The 18,739-nt window shown below is 40.1% G+C and overlaps 1 protein-coding gene across 1 annotated transcript in view; it reads right to left on the reverse strand.

Moving 5' to 3' along the window:
- Window positions 1–2,139: 2,139 nt before the first annotated feature.
- The window catches only part of itpr1b (inositol 1,4,5-trisphosphate receptor, type 1b), an 87,408-nt gene continuing 70,808 nt past the window's right edge, over window positions 2,140–18,739 (reverse strand). The window contains 9 exon segments of the mRNA XM_020593181.1: window positions 2,140–3,293; window positions 4,755–4,916; window positions 10,099–10,259; window positions 11,261–11,426; window positions 12,332–12,480; window positions 13,896–13,988; window positions 14,416–14,605; window positions 15,403–15,567; window positions 15,886–16,061. Coding sequence (XP_020448837.1) covers window positions 3,207–3,293; window positions 4,755–4,916; window positions 10,099–10,259; window positions 11,261–11,426; window positions 12,332–12,480; window positions 13,896–13,988; window positions 14,416–14,605; window positions 15,403–15,567; window positions 15,886–16,061 — 1,349 coding nt within the window. The 3' untranslated portion in view covers window positions 2,140–3,206.

Genomic DNA, 18,739 nt, shown 5'->3' on the forward strand with positions numbered 1-18,739 from the left:
AGACAACCGAGAGCGGCCGACTGGTCGCTCGGTTCCACCCGCCGACGTCCCGATCCAGCTATAGACAAAATCAGCTTCAAAACAGCACAAATACATCACATTAGAGAAAATGGCATCCACTCACAACAATAGTTTATCAGCTTTTTATGACACATGGAACCCATTTTTAACACATTTCAACTTGAACCAAACACCTGGGGCTGAGGCCACGCACATTCCCACAAACCTCTAAAAATGTAACAAGCTGATTTTATTCGTAGTTCTCATCATCATCATTATTATTATTATTACATTTTTCCTTTTCTTGCATTTCATAAACTGCATAATTTGGAAATACCCACACTTCACACCCTAATTGTTAACCACTGTATACATCTTTTTGTAAAGACATGTATCTGTTGTCTTGTCTCCCATGTTTCGTCCTGTTTTGTTAATGTGTTACTTGGTTTCAATAAAAAATAAAAATAAAAAGCTTCAAACAGCACAGTGGAAACGAGGGAGCGGGGCAGGGGTCAGTGTCAACACTTGCTGTGAATTCAGTTTTTGTTGTTCTGTGGAAAGATGCCACCAGAAAAAAACAGGCCTAATAATAACAACGATGAGGGGTCTTGTGCTTCCCAGGTTTTTATCAATTCAGACCTTTCTTTTAAAGATGTAACGTGAATATAACAATGTAACATGTTGACCTACACTGCTAACATTTGGTTCTGCTGCTGCTTTTTCACAGCACTGTTCGTCAGGCCACTGTATCTGAAGGGATTTTGTCTTCAGTATTCACAGGTGGTATTAAAGCAAAACTTATAAAAATGGTCCACTGCAGGTAAAAACCTGGCATTCAGTGTCTTACTTATGAGTGATTGACAAAGTGTAGCCTAGATTACTTAAAGTATAAAAAAGTGCAAAGCAGCCCCTGTGATTTTTTTAATGGTATGACATTGAAAGGCAGATCAGCATTTGGTGAGTATAGCTTGATAAATAAATGGCATGCTGACAATTTTTTCAGGAAAAGTGGTTATTATTTGAAGATGATAATTTGTTAACGAGGACATATGCAAATTTAAATCCACTCAGTTACAGTGGTGGAAGAAGTACTCACATCCCTTACTTAAGCAAAAGTCCTACATTCGAAATGTTACTTAAATAAAAGTTCAAAAGTATTAGTATCAAAATATGCTTGAAGTACTAATGGTAAACATACTCATTATGCAGAATGGCACATTTCACATTAATATATTAATGGATTCTAGTTATTGATGCATTATTGTGTACATCACATTTAATGTTGCAGCTAGTAAAGGGGAGCTAGTTTTAACTAGCTTATGTGCATTTAATTTGAATTAGTGTTGGACAGTTTGTGAATTTTCCAATGGAAAATGATTATTCAGTATTTTTTTATTAATCTGATTCTGAAAAGTAACTAGTATCTAAAGTTTTAAAATAAATATAGTGGAGTAAAAAGTCTAATATTTGCATCTGAAATGTAGTGAAGTCGAACTGTGAAGTAGCACAAAATGAAAATACTTGACAGAGGCCTCAAAACTGTATTTAAGTACAGAACTTTAGTAAATGTACTTAGTTACTTTCTACCACTGCTCAGATACAAACACTCGTACTGCTGGTTTCAGACGTAGATGGTTCCAGTTGACAGAGGTCCTTTCTCTGAAAGCTCAAAGACTAAGTCATCATGTGGCCTAGTTTTATTTATGAACTGGAAAATACTGAGATTTGTGTATTTGACTCATATGGAACATGTTATTGTAAATAGTGGAAATTATAGTTGTGACTAAAATGTTATTTTTAGTATACATATTGGACCCGTTTGCCGTGTTCCTATATTCAAGTGCAATGAGTTTTACATATTTTTCAAATTTATATCAGCGATATATACGGGCTGTTTGTGGCAGGCTGATTAATTTTACTGGCTTATATATCTACTGAACAGAAAACTGTACAACAGCAGTACTAAGAAAAATGAGTCATCTTAGGTGCACTGACTGCTGAGTGTGCGAGAATGTATAAATGCACTTAAAAAAAAAAAGATTGTTAAATGTTTTTAAGCGCATTAAGGGTTTACTTTATATACACCATTACTTATAGGAATTCTATAATATCACCTCAACAATAAACAAACACATGCAGTAAAGGATAATTACATCAAATTTAATAAATAATTCTACTTTATAATATGCAAACTGAGAGTGCTTAGATTTTTAAAGAATGAATGAACTAATAGATTTCAGTGAACATGAATGTAAAAGTTAGTAACCCTGCACCAGCAGCAAACATATCAGAATTTAATGGGGACAAAACAGACACAAATGGAACAAGTCTGCTGAAAAACCAGAACGGATTGTGCTAATTATGTTTATAAAAGTAAAAGGTATGTAAATCCTGAGCCAACAGTAACAGCAGGAACTGAAAACAATTATGTTAAGTAGTATATCTGAGAGAGAAGTCACACTTACTAAATGTCCTTTAGAACCAAATTCAAGAAGAAAGCAAACTGATAAAATAAGTTAGCAGATATGACACCACTGGATTTACACAGGTGAAAGGAAATTATCACTATGTATTGCTCTTACACAATATACTATTAAGTGCAAATGACACTCAAGTAGTATGCACATTTTCAAGATATAAAAACTAAAACTGAAAAGGCCAGCTTATTAAATATTATCTTTATATTTGTGTAAGTAAAGACAGTCGACATCTCCTTATTTAATACAGACAAAAAATATTGGCCCACACCTTTAAATGAGGCAATTTATGGAGCTTAAATCCACACACCAATGAAGTTGCATATTTAAGTTAATATACTGCACAACATACAAAAATAAGACATTTAATACTGCTCATTATGGAAGAAATATAAATAGAAAACATTAAAATAAAAACAGAAAAACAAATGGCTCTAACTCTTCCTGTCAAGTTATCATGTTTCAAGTTCAACCAGTAAAGGCCGTGAAATCCAATTTATTTGGCACCAATTCCAGCTGGACTGAACTAGACGAGGTGGGTGAGTGTTACTGGTCAGAGTAACGTGTGTGGGGTAGAGCTACATGTCGTCTTATGACTACCTATGTTACAGTATTTCCCTACCGTTATAAGTTAGGTTCACACTCAGTGCAGTATACATTATGGGTAGCATGCTCCGTCGAGACACGCACAAAGATGCTGAGCTGCTTCGGGGGCTGTGCCACTTGACTCTACCCAGGCTGCTGGGGGTTGACGTTCATATGCTGAGGGTGTCCCAACAGGCCAATCCGCTGCTTCTGTTTCCTTTGTTCTGTCATCTGAAGATCAGAGAAAGGACAGATATTTACAGAAATGATTCCACCTGTACCTCTGTTGGCACACACGTCCTCTTCTGCTGCTGGCAATGTTTCTGCTCGATAGCCTTTGTCACTTCATTCCTTCACATCACCTAAGAGAAACTAACAAATGCTATACAATCTCTGCACACTGCTGAAGTGAAACATATTCTTCTGAAATCGCAGTAGCCTTGTCCTCCACACTGCTGCATCTTCTGACGGCAGCAGCAGAATAACGACTAATACCGAAACTCAGTCAAAAGAAATTTCAGAGATCAAGCAATGGACATGAGTCATAACACAGGTGTTAACCTTTATACCAACAGGAACACAGATGGGTTTTCTGATAAGAATGAACTTTTTTCACAGTCTGCACCTTGACATTGAAACATAACCATATGAAAAGTGAGAAGACAAAGTGGTCTTGGAATGAGTCTTCCACGAGAAATAATTCTGTGTAGAGTGATGGGTTAGAGAGAAATATCATTAAAAGACATCTAGTGGACAGTTTAAACACAGTTAACAACAGACCTTTCTTTACAAAAATCAGGCCAAAGCAGATGAGGCTTGTTGCAGTTTTCCTTCTTGTGCTTTATTCTCAATGTAAAGTATTCCTCAGAAACTAGCTAATGTTAATTCATGAACTGTCACTTTTAAGCATCTGCACCATCAGACCTTTTGAGGTCTTTCTTGATAAGCTCACTCAAGGCAGGCTGTACAAATACTGAATCTAGAGTGACATGTAACTGATGCTACAGCGCAACACGGTGATCATTTCCCCGTCTGGGTCAAAATGTCTCGCCAACATTCACTTCCTCACAGATAGTTCTCATTTCAAGGGTAAGACCATTTTTACAATTGTGTTTACTAGGAACAGTAGATTGCAGCAATTGTACCCTTTTTATGCATACAATCGCTGTTATATGCCGTATCAGCAGAATGTATTCCTCATCTGCTTAGAAGCACTTAAATCTGAGTTTAATCCCTGAAAAAAGGTCTTTTGATTAAAATGATTCCCTTGCTAAATAACTCTCTCACTAGCCAGTCTAATCAAAAGCAAATATTTTGAAGGACATTTATAATTCTGTTCTTTTAACTATTGAGAAAAGCTGTATTCAGTAAATAAATCAATAAATAGATGAATAAATACTCCAACCTGAGCCAAAAGGTCAAGAGGTCAGAAAGAAATTCACTACAGATAGACAATTACTCACTGATGGAAATCAGTCTCACAGCATAATGAGCTGTACTGTGAACTATGACTAACTATGACTTGCCTTTTGAATTTAGCAAGTTCTGTATCTAAAGGACAATCGACAGCAAACGAACTGCAAACTACGTCCACATCTACAGAAACACGTTGCTCTCGCTCTTTATGTTTTCTTCATAATGACGTCAGCGACACCAAAGTCCCTGTCAGTGTTTCACTTTAGCTGGACCAACCTGCTCTTTGAGCTCGGTCAGCTGGCCCGAGAGGTTGGACACCAGTTTCATGGTGGATTCCAGTTTCTCCTGCAGGTTTCTGATCTCATTCTGCTCTCCCTCTGCATCACTGCTGACCAAGGACATGGCCCGCATCCGTGGGAACCAATCCAAGTTGTGCTCCTGGAACACAGAAATCCGGATGGTTAGAGCCAGTAAGTACATCATGACATAATGAGACTGATTTATCAGATTCTCTATGGCACATTCCTCAGTCTGCTATAAGCTGAGCAGTTTTAAGTAGATGGTTTTGGTTCAGCACAGTGGAAATTGCTTCACATATTAAAAGCAAACTGCATCATGTGTGTTCAACTGCCAATCACTATTTGATATGTGCTTTTCGCCACAGGCCCGGTTTTGTCTCTGTGTCTGTGCACAATGATTCAAAGCCTACGTAGAAAGCAGAGTCAGACTAATCAAGAGGGACTTTCCGTACATGGAATATCAGGGCACTAACAGGCAAGTCACTTACCGGTGACATGTTTCCGGTATTGTCTAGTCTTACCATGCACACAAACAAATTGGCAATCTTACAAAAATCTGTCACTTAAGTCAAAGAAGCAAACTTCCATATTTTTTATTCACATTGCCTGGCTGAAATACACACACAGTTCTTAATGCTCCTATTGAAGCATAAACAAGAAGCTGAAATCAAGCAGCCACAGTAGCTGGGTTTTCTGTTGCTGCAGTTATGTGGGTAATGACATTTCTTGAGGAGTGAGGTGGAGGGTCAGAATTTAGAGAATGCTTTTTAAAAACTGGCTGTAGTAGTGATTTCTCCTTTGACATGGGCACACATTTTTACAATGTGGTTGATGGTGTAAACTGAAACTGGGTCAGCACTGTCAGCTAAGTGTTATTTTTATGTACAGTGGCTCCAGAAAGTATTCAGACCTCTTCAGTGCTTGTACACTTTACTTGTAGTGCCAATTTTGCCTACATCTTCACTCAATTACCTGTAAGGACAAAGACATACAATGGGAATTGTGGGATCTTATATACACAGGTGTGTGCTTTTCTAAACTATTTCCAATCACTTCAGTTTTCCACTGGTGGCCAAAAAATAAATAAAATTAAAAAATCCGGACACATCTCAAGGATAAATCAATCAAATCAACCAATCTTTGTGTATTCAAATAGGAAAAATATGCAATCAGTAGGAGAAATAATGGGAGACAAATGAGGACAAATAGGAGAAAGTAGAAAAAAGAGAATATACACACACACACACACACACACACACATTATGCACAAATGTGCAGATTGATAGGTACAATGGTTATATCCATCCATCCATTATCTATACTGCTTATTCCCGAATAGGGTCGTGGGGGGCTGGAGCCAATCCCAGCTGACACTGGGTGAGAGGCGGGGTACACCCTGGACAGGTCGCCAGTCTGTCACAGGGCACATAGATGAACCACACACACTCACACTCATTCCTAGGGGCAAGAGAGTCTCCAGTCAACCTAAGCTGCATGTCTCTGGACTGTGGGAGGAAGCTGGAGTACCCAGAGAGAACCCACGCAGGCACAGGGAGAACATGCAGACTCCACACAGAAAGGCACCAGGTCAACCAGGGCTCAAACCTGGAACCTTCTTTCTGTGAGACGACACGCTACAATGGTTATATTTACAGTTTATTGCTCTGTGGTGATTGCTGGGTCCTGCCATACTGGGTTAAGTGTTCATCAAAATGATGGCCCGGGGGAAGAAACTGTTCTTGTGTCTGGTTATTTTGGTGTACAGTGACCTGCAGCGGTGTCCAGAGGGGAGGAATTCAAACAGTTTGTGACCAGGGGTCTTCATTTTGTGGAACACTTCAGGTGAAATCGTGGTGGTTACTATATTTTTGACTGATGTCACTACGTCACTATAAACAGACACATCGATTGCTCTCCTGTTGTATTTCTGACACTGAACTGTACAAAGTGTTTGCTGCATCATGAAGCACAGATGTCACCAAATAAACAAGGACTACAATCTTATACGTTTTTCTGATTAATAGAATTAATATATAGTTAAAAGGTATGTATTATAATATGAACAAAAATACTTTTGAGACTTTATTGTATGTGTATACATACGTAAAAGTGATAGAAAGATAAAGGCAGCAGCCAGCTCAGGACTGACCGTGTTGAAACAACCCTAAAGGCTCGTGGGCTGCATTGTTTCACACTTCTCTCCTCTATCACTTGACCATCACATGCCATTGTGTGCTACCTGCTCCTACTTCCAAGTCAGCCAGGGTCATGTGAAGGCATCTTCACAGCATAAACACACATCCCACACACCTACTGTATTGTTATGTGCTCTCAATCAGCACAACTATCAGTCCTCATGCAGCATAAATGAAAAGAGAGGATGCTGTGTAGCTGCTGAGATCACTGGCTAGAAACAGTACAGTACTGAAGAACTAGTCTGGAAAAGTCCCTAGGTTTCAGTGGTTGATTTTAGAGACATAGGGGCAAGTGAGGTGGCAATCCAAACCACAAACCAATCCTGGGTCAGAGGCAGCCCGAGGGGAATCACACAACAGTAAGATAATGAGCAACATACACTCATTCTGAAAGGGGGAGAAGACTGTTGTGTGCAAGCTCCATTTCCTGAATGCAAAGAGGCAGAGGCTGTGTTTACCTAGTTTACCTGCACCCTCCCCCAACACACATACACTTACAGTAGTGTATCTGAACACAGTCCCAGCTTTAGTCAATATACTTACTTATTTTTAATACACATATTTCTTTTTGCCCGTCAAATCTAATCAAAAATGTATTTCTATATCACATTAATCACAACCAACACTGACCAAAATGCTTCCCTATTTAGTCAAATTAAGTAAAACCACAGTAAGAATGAAGAGAGTAAAAGAATATACATCACTACTAAAGAAAGATTAAAAATGTTAGAGCTCTGCTTTGTATAAAAGTTTAAAAATTGCTTGGTCAGAAATGGATAGGATCTCTGGTGGTAAGGCATTCCACAATTTGGGAGCAAACACAGGAAAAGTCCTGTCACCCCACCGTTTACACCTCAATCTCTGAACATCCAAAGAAATTGGTTGGAGGACGTGAGATTTCTACAGTATGCACGGGCAATGCTGTGTGATAAAGGGAAAGTTCTACCATTACAGCACTTTAGTTTGCACTAAAGAAGTAATTACAGTTATAATACTAAAAAAACAAAAACAAAAAACAAAACCAACAAGCAAACAAAACTAGACATGACAGAGGTCATTTCCCCTTTTTGGGTTCTGCACACACAAACAAACAAAACTAGACATGACAGAGACCATTTCCCCTTTTTGGGTTCTGCACACAGGCCAAAGGCACATGTGTTTGTCTGAAGACTGTCACCAGCGGCCAAGTCCTCTTTCCATCCCCAGTGTTTACAAATGAAAGCACTTCCAGTAAACTGACAAGTGCAGGCACGACATAAAACAATAGATCACGCTGGTTCATTGGAAATGACGGAAGTAGTTTTTCATTATTAAAACCGCACGGGCCGTGACTGAGAAACAGGATGCTGTGCGGTTAAAACAGCAACAGAAAACGTCACAGTAATGCCACAAGCCACCTGACGAGCTGACAGCCCACTCAGTCTACAAATACACAAATAAATGCCAAAAAATATCACCAATCCAAATAGACAAAGGCAGATATAATTTAAGCTTTTTTTTTTGTTGCTAAATTCAGATAAAAATGCTTTGATTGTCTTCGGCTTTGAATGTTTCAAAGGAGCTCCTAAAGCTTGGGGGTCTCACAGTGGTGCATGCAGTGCAAATTAGGGCAGTGAGTGAGAGCCCAGCATCATCTTTTTACATCTGAGACGTGACAGTTCACCCAGAGCCCTTCGCCATTGACGTCAGTCCCAGTCATTGATAGAGTAGTCTGACTTGTACGCCCCCTTCTGTTCTGTTGCTTCTTCCACATTATTGCAGCATCAAATAAACTGAAACACAGTGGGAGAGTGGCAGTAAAGATTGAAAAAAGTGGACTAATAAATCACGTTTCTGATGTGAATATTTAGTAAATACTGTCAGATAAAGCTGTATAAGCTTGCAGCAGCAACACACAGAACAAAGTAAATTCATAATTTTAACACAATTTTGTCCTGTTGTTGGGAGTGGTCTTGTATTTGTACAGCACTTTTCTATGTAATGAAGCACACTCAAAGCACTTTTATACTATTTTACATTCACCCATTCACAAAAACAAGCATTCACACACACACACCAGCCACCAGGAGCGACTTGGGGTTCAGCATCTTGCTCAACTGGAGAAGCCGGGATTCAAACCAACAACCCTCTGGTTGGGAGATGACCCACTCTATGTCCTAGTATGCAGCTTGAGTTTGTAAACCTTTGTATTTTTTTTTAGTTCAATACTTGACAATGCAAAACTATACTACAAATAGTAGGGTAAAATAATGTGTACTATATATACACATATACTATATACATCTGTATATAGTGTACTATCTATCTATCTATCTATATGTTAAAGAGGTAAAATACAAAGAAAACAAAACTAGGGTTATATAACCCTAGTGAAAAATAAAAGGGTAAGTGTATGGCTGAAAATTTTCATTAAGAAGAGAAACCACAGTTTACAAGATATATAGTCAGCTGATGGGTCACTGGGGTCTTTTGCACCACATGTGCCTGATTCTACTCATTCTGTCCCCTAACCTGTTGGTCAGAACACACATGACAAACTCATTTGCAGGGTTAATGGGAGAGGGGATGGAGATTAATCCCACATCAGCTGGTTCCTCACAAGACTGAGGGCAGCAGTTCAAGGCAAAAGGCAGTGAAGTGGGCTAAGTAACATCTAATGAGAAACAGTGTCAGAAACTGACAGTAGCACAAATGCGTCAGAAAAGCAGACACTTAAGAAGGGGCTTTCCTTTGGCAGTTACAAATGCTTCTAATTGCCCACAACCTGTGAGCATGACGCAACAATCAAAACAATTAACTTGCTTTATGGTTTACACGTTTGTCAAATGGCCAAGGTTAGTGAATCAGTTGTGATATATAGTAAAAACATATAATAAAAAGATTAATTACACAGGTGTGCATATGCCAATTCTGTCCAAACACATATAAACCTGATCCCTGGAGACACAGGCACAAGAACAGTTTGGTGTAGACAGAACTATATTTCTGAGTAGAGGATTTGTATAGAGCTGGTGTATTTTATTTATTCATTTTAGCAACAGTGAGTCCCTTAATATGGTTTTGATTGTAAGTGTGACTTCTGAACTGTTAAAAAGTCAAATGCATTGTGCATGACAACATCCTTACCCTGATCATTTCGGCCACGTAGCTCTCAGGGCCAGTGTACTCTGTCGAGTCCTTGACCTTCACCAGGACAATGAAGAACAGATAATGCCACATGTTGTGCTCAACTTTGATGTGTTCCTCAAAGGTGACAGTCTTATTGTCAAACTTGTCTCTCTCCAAGCCTAAGAATGCAGGACACACATACACGTACAAAGAGAGAGAGAGAGAGAGAAAATAAACCCAATGCTCTCACTTCTTTGGAAAAATGAAGAAATACACTATGTGTTGCAATGTTACATAAACGCTCATGTGACATAAATGAGGTTGACTGATGACTGAAAAAACAAGAGGAAGTGGGATCATGAGGGAATGAGAGGTGAGGATCATCTAAAAATGTTCACAGACTTTGCAACACCAAATCCCTGTAAATAATACATGTTCTTGAAGTGCATTTGCAAAAGAGGAATAACCCTTAATATTGTTACCCAACACAAACCAGAACCAAAAACCACAACTGACCAAGATTGTTCAGATGCAATGCCAGTGTCTGTTTAGTGATGGATGAGGCCAGTGTTTGAGTGAGTGCACAGTCTAACATGGTCAAGACCCACATGGCAACAGGAAGAAACACTCCTCCTCCACAGCAGCACCTGCCATGACTAATCATTCATTCTGGGAAGAGGAGGCGTTTAGTTGTTTATACTACCCAGAAAAACAGCCCCTATGTTGCACAAAGCCCTGATGCGAAGCTGCATCACAGCAGTCACACGCTCGTGCAACAGCAGGCACAGCAGCAGACCACTTGTTTGATTTCTCTTAATTTCGTCATCATATGCAAGCCTAGGCATTCACACCTACTAATTGTGCTGTGCATCAGTTCTACACAGCAGTGTGTCAAATATCAATTGCAGCTTTGACTCAAATGGAACATTAAGACATTTCCGCTTTATTAAATTCTAAGAAGGGCGTGCGACTACAATATAGCAATGATGGGAAAAAAGACAGGAAAATATATGTTGGAGGTCATGAGTCACATTGCCATAATGTTGTCGAACGACAGTCCTTAACTGCTGAGTATGCCAAATGGCTTAAAAAAGGTGAGCAAGAAAGTGACTCAGTCTTACAAATGTTTCTTTATTCATCACCATGCATAAAAACAATTGATATTTAGTTAATCTCTCACCACATATAAAACATGTTGTCTTCAGGATCTCCTCTTTCTTCTGTTTCTCACTCCTCAGGTCAGCAAATGTATCGATGATGACACCAAAGATGAGGTTGAGGACAATAATGATGACCATGAAGAAGAAGAGCAGGTCATAGATCACTCTGGCTGTGAACAGGGGCTCCTATTCAAATCAAAGGGAGGAAACTCAGTGAGCTAATCATCAGATATCACACACTTACCCTACTAAACTGTTACTATATTACTCACAGAAGATGTTTACAGCTTTGCTTTTCTAATGTTACAAATGTTTGTTTTGGTTAAGAACCACTTAAAAGTATTTATTTTCTCATGTGCAGACTAGACTGAACTCCAAATTCTTCTAAACATCTGAGACAATGAAGGCAAAGTTCCCATGCTAAAAATGTACTAAGATTTACCTAAAATAAAAAAAATCTAATATACTTTAAGGAATAAAAGTTATATTATGTAAATATGGAGCCCATGGTGCCCGTCTGCATACAGGGTACCATCCAGTTGTACAGAAGTCATCCATATGTGTTGAACACAACTGAAAACATTACAGAGAATTCACACAAATGTTAAGCTAACTAAAGTTTATTTAGGTCTGTATGAGTTTGCCTTCCTTCTGAGGAAGGCAAACTTATATCTATTATTTCTAATTATTTTCTCGATTAATTGATTTATTATTTCAATATTTTTTGCTTACTTGGTCAAATGTGTAATGTACTTTTAGCAGAACATTAAATACACATTATGAAGATTCTGTCAGGGCCTCCTTAAACATAAATACCCTTATTATTCTACTTTTAGTTAAGTTATTTTAATTTGATCTTTGTGTGCACAGTGGGGGGGTGGGGTTGAGCAAGCATGTTTGATGCATGTTGCATTTTGCTGTTAAAGTATAAAAATTTACCAGAATCTGAAAGATCGCAGACAACAACTTGAAAGCCATAAGGAAAAAAAGACTATTTTGGACATTTAATGATACTGTTTTTTTACACTCGAAATCTAAACCTAACTTGGGTGTAATTTCTTCCTGTTTTGTTACATTCCTGTCATTTTTACCTCTTTGGATGGCTTCCTCAGGACGTCTCCAACACCTCCTCCACTCCTGAGGCCATGACTCAATACTGTGACAATGCACATGAGCAGGGAGTCACATGTCCGCTCCTTGTCCTCAATCACCACTGCTGATGGCTGGATGGCAAGGGAACCTATGGAGACATACCATTACTGTCAGATGGTCAGTTCCTCTATATAGGCTGATTAGTCAGCTGCATGATAATTATTCATTCATGATACTTTCAAATTTAAATTTATTAACCTGGGAAAACAGATACAATAAAAATAGAAGAGTTACAATCCAGTTTACTACCATAACTATATGCACTTCATACCCTTTTACATAGTATTATTGGATTACTGAATCAATCCTGTCAAGAGCCTGTGAGGGGAAATTGACACCGAGAATGTTCCCAAACCATCCACACAAAGAACAAGTCACCAGACTACCATAATTTAAGATCCTTGTGGTGATGGATAGGGAAGTCTACCTGGAACCCGCCTGGAAGTCAGGTTCCAGGCGGGTTGAGGATTTGACACAGTTAGCTGATCAGTTTTAAGGTGGCACATGTGATCATCTTTGATTGGAGAATTTTCCCATGAAGGTCAGTTTACAAGAGGTCACTGTTTGCAAAGAGAAGCCCTCTGCACCATCACTGAACAACACCCATCCTCCCAATCCACCTGTTTGCAGCTGAGGGCAATTAATTCTTAACCTTTCAACCCTAGGCCCCTACATCAGGTCTTAGGCTCAGCCCTCTAAAATGCACAAGAGGGAGTATGTACTAACCTGTCAAAAATTACCGTCAGATGTACCAGATTTACCAACATGAATGATGTAAATGTGCTGCAGCTGTGTTCATTTGAATACACCTCCTCTGGTGCATGTATAGCACTTGTGTGGCCTGAGAGGAATCATGTATGAAAGTCTTACAGTGGCTGAACTTTAACATGGTTGAAGAAATCAACAAACATAATTTGGAGCTGCAGTCATGTTATCTCCTGCCAGTAAAGTCATTTTTTATTTCATTTGGTAACTGAAGCATGGTTTGACCTTAAAGTCTGTAAAAGTCTGTCAGATTCTCCTCTGGTGAGTGATTTACAATTGCAATTTACCAACACCCTCTTTTCTCTGGCACAGAACTCCACTGTGACTCCTTAGTAAATATGAACACGCAATTCCACTATTTATTGCCAAAAAAGGAGTCACAAAACTTTAGTAAATACCCCATAAGGAGTCTTAACCCCGAGGTGTTAGACCCAGCTCCCTAAATATCGAATATCCCCCTTTGGCCAGGCCAGGTTTAAGCCCATGACCACCCAGCCACCCAGATTTACAGCTCAGAGGGATGAATCTCCTCTGGCTGAGACAGATGTCTGTGAAGACCTTTACACACACTGAAGCAGGCACAGACAAAGAAAGACATAAGCACACAATCTCTCTCACACACACATAGTAATCTCCTGATCATACTCCTTAAAACTTAAAAGAACTTTTCAACCTCATCATCCATCCTCCACCCTAGTCAAACATACCGAGAGTTACCTTTGACTTTTGTGTACCCACCATCCATCACGGCCTCCGCTGAACAGTTTTCTGCATTTTCTTTCTGACACACTCCACCAGAGAATAACTCTCCCACCATACTGGCTCCATGCTCTGTTCAGTTGGGAACACAAAGCTTTATGCAACTGCACACTTTGTACAGGTTTTACCTTTGTGAATCAAACATTAAGTTTTTCTGAATACACACACTTTGTATTTGTTAACTTCATTTAAAATACATTTCTTTTAACAGAGATCAGTGTATTTGTGCCTTAGTTTTACTTACAATATGGGGAACACACTCACATTGTGGGGACTTGGCAATCACTGAATTTTAGGGTGGCAACATGGTTTAAGGTTAGAGTGAGGGTTAGGTGTTAGGTTAAGGTTAGGATAAGTCTATAGGAAATGAATGTAAGTCAATGTAAAGTCCCCACAAGGAATGAAAACCCAGTGTGTGTGTGTGTGTGTGTGTGTGTTTGAGTTAGGGAGGACATGAGTATCCCAGTATGGAGAAAGAGAAGCCTGTATTTCAACATACCTAGTGTTTTGTTGGGTATCCTGTCGACAGCCAAAATGAAATCATCTTTGAAGAAGATATAACCCACAATGGAAAAGAGGTAGACAAGGATAAGAGCCAGGACGGCTGTCAGAACAATGGAGCGGCCATTGCGGGTCACACTCTTGATTACGTTCAGTAAGGTCTCTTCTCGGTAAACCAGATCAAAGAGCTGGGAAGAGGAAGGATTCAGAGAGATGTACAGTACATGTGTGGAAAACATGCATGAAAAATACAGAAGGGCGTGTGTGCACAAATGTGAGCATGTGGGCTAATAAAGGCTACAGTAGACAAAGAATCTATTTTTTGTTTGGATCATAGCCTTTATTTAAATATCCTTGCCAACATCTCATAGTTATTAAGGTTGGCAGAGAACATACAGTATGTACCTTTGTAAGCATGTAAATCCTGTTTTTAATTTCATGTGTTTTTGGATTAGTGCAAATTAACAATGAAAAACTGTGCACTATGCCATCTTCATTTCTATTCAGGACAAGCTGGAAACTGTTTCCAGCATACCACTTGCTTGGGTGTCTTTGTCCATGTGTATACAGGGTTAAGATTATGCACCTATCCATCCATCCATTATCTATATCGCTTATCCTGAACAGGGTCGCAAGGGGGGTGGAGCCAATCCCACCTGACACTGGGCAATAGGTGGGGTACACCCTGGAGAGGTCGCCAGTCTATCACAGGGCTGACACAGAGACAGACTACCACACACACTCCTATGGGCAATTTAGAGTTGCCAATCAACCTAAGCTGCATGTCTTTGGACTGTGGGAAGAAGCCGGGGTACCCGGAGAGAACCCACACAGGCACAGGGAGAACAAGCAAATTCCGCAGAGAAAGGCACCGGGTTGGCTGGTGCTCAAACCCAGAACCTTCTTGCTGTGAGGCAACAGTGCTAACCACTGCCCCACCATGTTGAGATTATACTGTATGTTTTGTGTGTGTGTGCTCACATACTAGCAAGCTGTAAAAGAAGACATGAACGAAGACCCCCAGGGTGCAGATAATCAGGTAGAGCAGGTGGTACAGGAACTCTACATCCATGATCATGGCTTTGTAGCCACGTGTGAAGGTTCCTCTGTTCCCAACAAAGCTCATCAGGAAGATGACCTTGTTACATAACTGAAGAACAATGGAAACACAGAGACAACATAGCATTTCAAACAATCGTTATTCAGACATCAACACTTAACAGTGTGTTAACTTCAATGCAAAATATGGGTTTAATGTTTGATGTTCCAGCACTGGGAGTCACAAGGTTTATGCACTATGTGCTAGTCCAGTATTACTAAGTGTGCTGTTTAATTAATGTTTGGCATGTGACTGTGCCGTTGCACCAAGGCAAGTTGCAGTCAACCATCTACTGGGCAGTAAACCATATCTGGGTCACGTTTCATAATAATTATTATTGTTTTTTTGAAAACACTGATGCACCCTTACATTGAAGGCCCCCAGCAGGAACAAAGTGGGCTCCAGGCCTACAGAGAAAATCAGGCGTAGGATGGTGGCGGCAATGAGCGCTCGGATGCCATGAGGTTGAGGCAAGACGATTACAATAGCCAGAGACACCAGCATGGCCATCCACAGCAGGGCAGACAGATGGGGCTCCAAGGTACCTTTGGATGAAGCAAACAACATTAGAGATCATTCATCGATTTTAAGCAGAAATCCAATTACCCAGGGGTGAGACAAGTCACGCAAATTGTTTTTAATAACAAAAATTGGAAAGGAGGTGGTGCTCCACTAAATCAGAAGACTTTTTCTTAACCTGGAAAGATAGTTTAATAACATATAAAAAGCCCTTTGTAGTGCCTGAATGGCATACTATTCATCACTGATAGAGGAAAATAAGAACAATCACAGGTTTCTTTCTGACAAAGAGCCACAGTGCTGTTGAGCTTAATATTCCCTTAGATCTCAGCAGTAATGACTTCATGAGCTTCTTTACAAATAAAATCACAACTATTAGAGAAATAATTTAACAGATCCTTCAGACAACTTTCACAGATGTCTAGTGGCTTTAGAAACATCTGTAAGGCCCAATTTATATTCAAACTGCTTCTCTCCCATAGATCTCTGTAAGTTGACTTCAACAGTTGGTTGATCTAAATCATCGACATGTCTCTTAGACCTCATCCCAACCAGGATCCTCAAAGACATTTTACCCCTATTCAACATGTCCATACTAGATCTGATTAACCTCTCTATGTTCTGTAGGCTTTTAAGGCTGCTGTAATTAAACCTCTACTCAAAAAGCCTACTCTTGACCCAGGTGTTCTAGCTAATTATAGACCAATATCCACTCTCCCCTTTATATACCATAGACCCCCTGCAGTTTGCCTACTGGGCAAACAGGTCAGTGGACGATACAGTGAACATGACACTGCATTACATCCTGCAACACCTCAACTCACCAGGGACCTATGCACGAGCCCTCTTTGTGGACTTCAGCTCAGCATTCAACACCATCAACCCGGACATCCTCCACTCCAAACTGACCCAGCTCACGGTACCTGCCACAACCTGTCAGTGGATTACTAGCTTTCTGAAAGACAGGGAGCAACAGGTGAGGCTGGGGAAAACCACATCCAGCACCCGGACAATAAGCACAGGGGACCTCGTATCTTGACTTGTTCTCACCTTGGAAACTGTTTGCACCCACTCCATGGTTTTGTCATTGATGAGCGTCCATACTTGAAGCAGCTCTGCTTAGTTTAAAGACCCGCTGTCAGACTTTGCTGTACAGCCCCCATCCACACCCTCCGCCCCACCCGTCATTTTCAGCTCATCTGTTTCCTATTCAGCTTTTTGCAGTTCTCCCTAAACAAAAGTCCCTGCAGTGCTCATTATGTACTGCTCCTATAGGGATCTGACAGATGTCTGTGCTTCTCTGCAGCGATTTTTATCTTGGTTTAGTCATTAGGCCTGAAAGTCTTAGAAATCTGCTGTCTAACCATATAGTTACTCTAGGTGAAATAGCTCTGGCCTCCAGTACTACTGTAAGGAACCTTGGAGTCATTTTTGACCAGGATATGTCCTTTAAATCACCACACATAAACCAAATCTCTAGAACTGCATTCTTTCACCTGCACAATATCACCAAAATCAGGAGCATCCTGTCTCAAAGTGATGCTGAAAACCTGGTCCATGCATTTGTTACTTCCAGGCTGGACTACTGTAACTCTTTACTATCAGGATGTCCCAATAATTCCCTAAAAAGCCTCCAGTTAATCCAAAATGCTGCAGCCAGAGTACTGACAGGAACTAGCAAGAGAGATCATATCTCTCCCATATTAGCTTCTCTCCACTGGCTCCCTGTAAAATCCAGAATAGAATTTAAAATCTAAAATTGAATTTTTGTAAACAGTTTTACTTGTTTACATATTTATTATAAATGTGCATGCAAGGCTTTTCTGAGAAGAGACAAGATTTGTTTTTAACCTCAGGTTTCTCTACCTTTGAGGACATCACAGCCGACTACAAATGTTATGTGCCGTCCGCACCTGTCAGTGAGCGAACGGGAAAGAGGCGGACCCAGGTAGCCGACTTCGATGCAAGCAGTGATTTATTATGTACAGTGATGAGGAGAAATAACAAAATGCACAGAGGGAAATAGTGCGCAGTCCTGTCAATGAGTAGTAACCGGGTGTTGACCAACAGTAGGAGGTGAGGAGATGGAGAGCTGGGCCGAGCTGCGTAGGCTGGGTCACTCCTGGGCTGGTCGGTGGTGATGATGGTTACTGAAGGTGGAGACAGAGAGATGATTGACCTGCCTGGGAGGGGAGAGTGGAGCCACGGTCCAGAGGAACAGTCCATGGGGGGAACACAAAACAGTAGCTGGCTAGGAAATAATAATATACAAAAAGAAAAAAAACAAAACGAGACAGCATGGAGAAAAAATGGCCTAGAGACAAGAACGAACCGGCAAGTGACTGAGGAGTGAAACCAGGTAATATAGTGAGCGACCTAATCAAGTGCAGCTGGTGATAAGGGAGTGAGGAACAGGTGAACGTGATTAGTGTAAATGGGCAAGAGACAGTAGGAAAGGGTGTTAATGGACAAGAAACAGTAGGAAAGGTGAGGGAGGCAGAGCGGCCGAGCAAACCTGACAACAAAAACAGTTCTACCAATGCATTTATGTCATTAGCAAGTAGAAGTAAAATTACCAAGCTAGATGCCAGGTGTAGAAACTGATGCTTGCAGGTGTAGAAACCCATTGCCAAAATATAGTGTCACTAGAACACTAAGATAACTCAGTGGATTCATTCATGAACACAGCAGTTTTGAAAATGTG

Source organism: Monopterus albus, unplaced genomic scaffold, assembly GCF_001952655.1.
Source record: "Monopterus albus unplaced genomic scaffold, M_albus_1.0 scaffold18.1, whole genome shotgun sequence".
Taxonomy (NCBI): domain Eukaryota; kingdom Metazoa; phylum Chordata; class Actinopteri; order Synbranchiformes; family Synbranchidae; genus Monopterus; species Monopterus albus.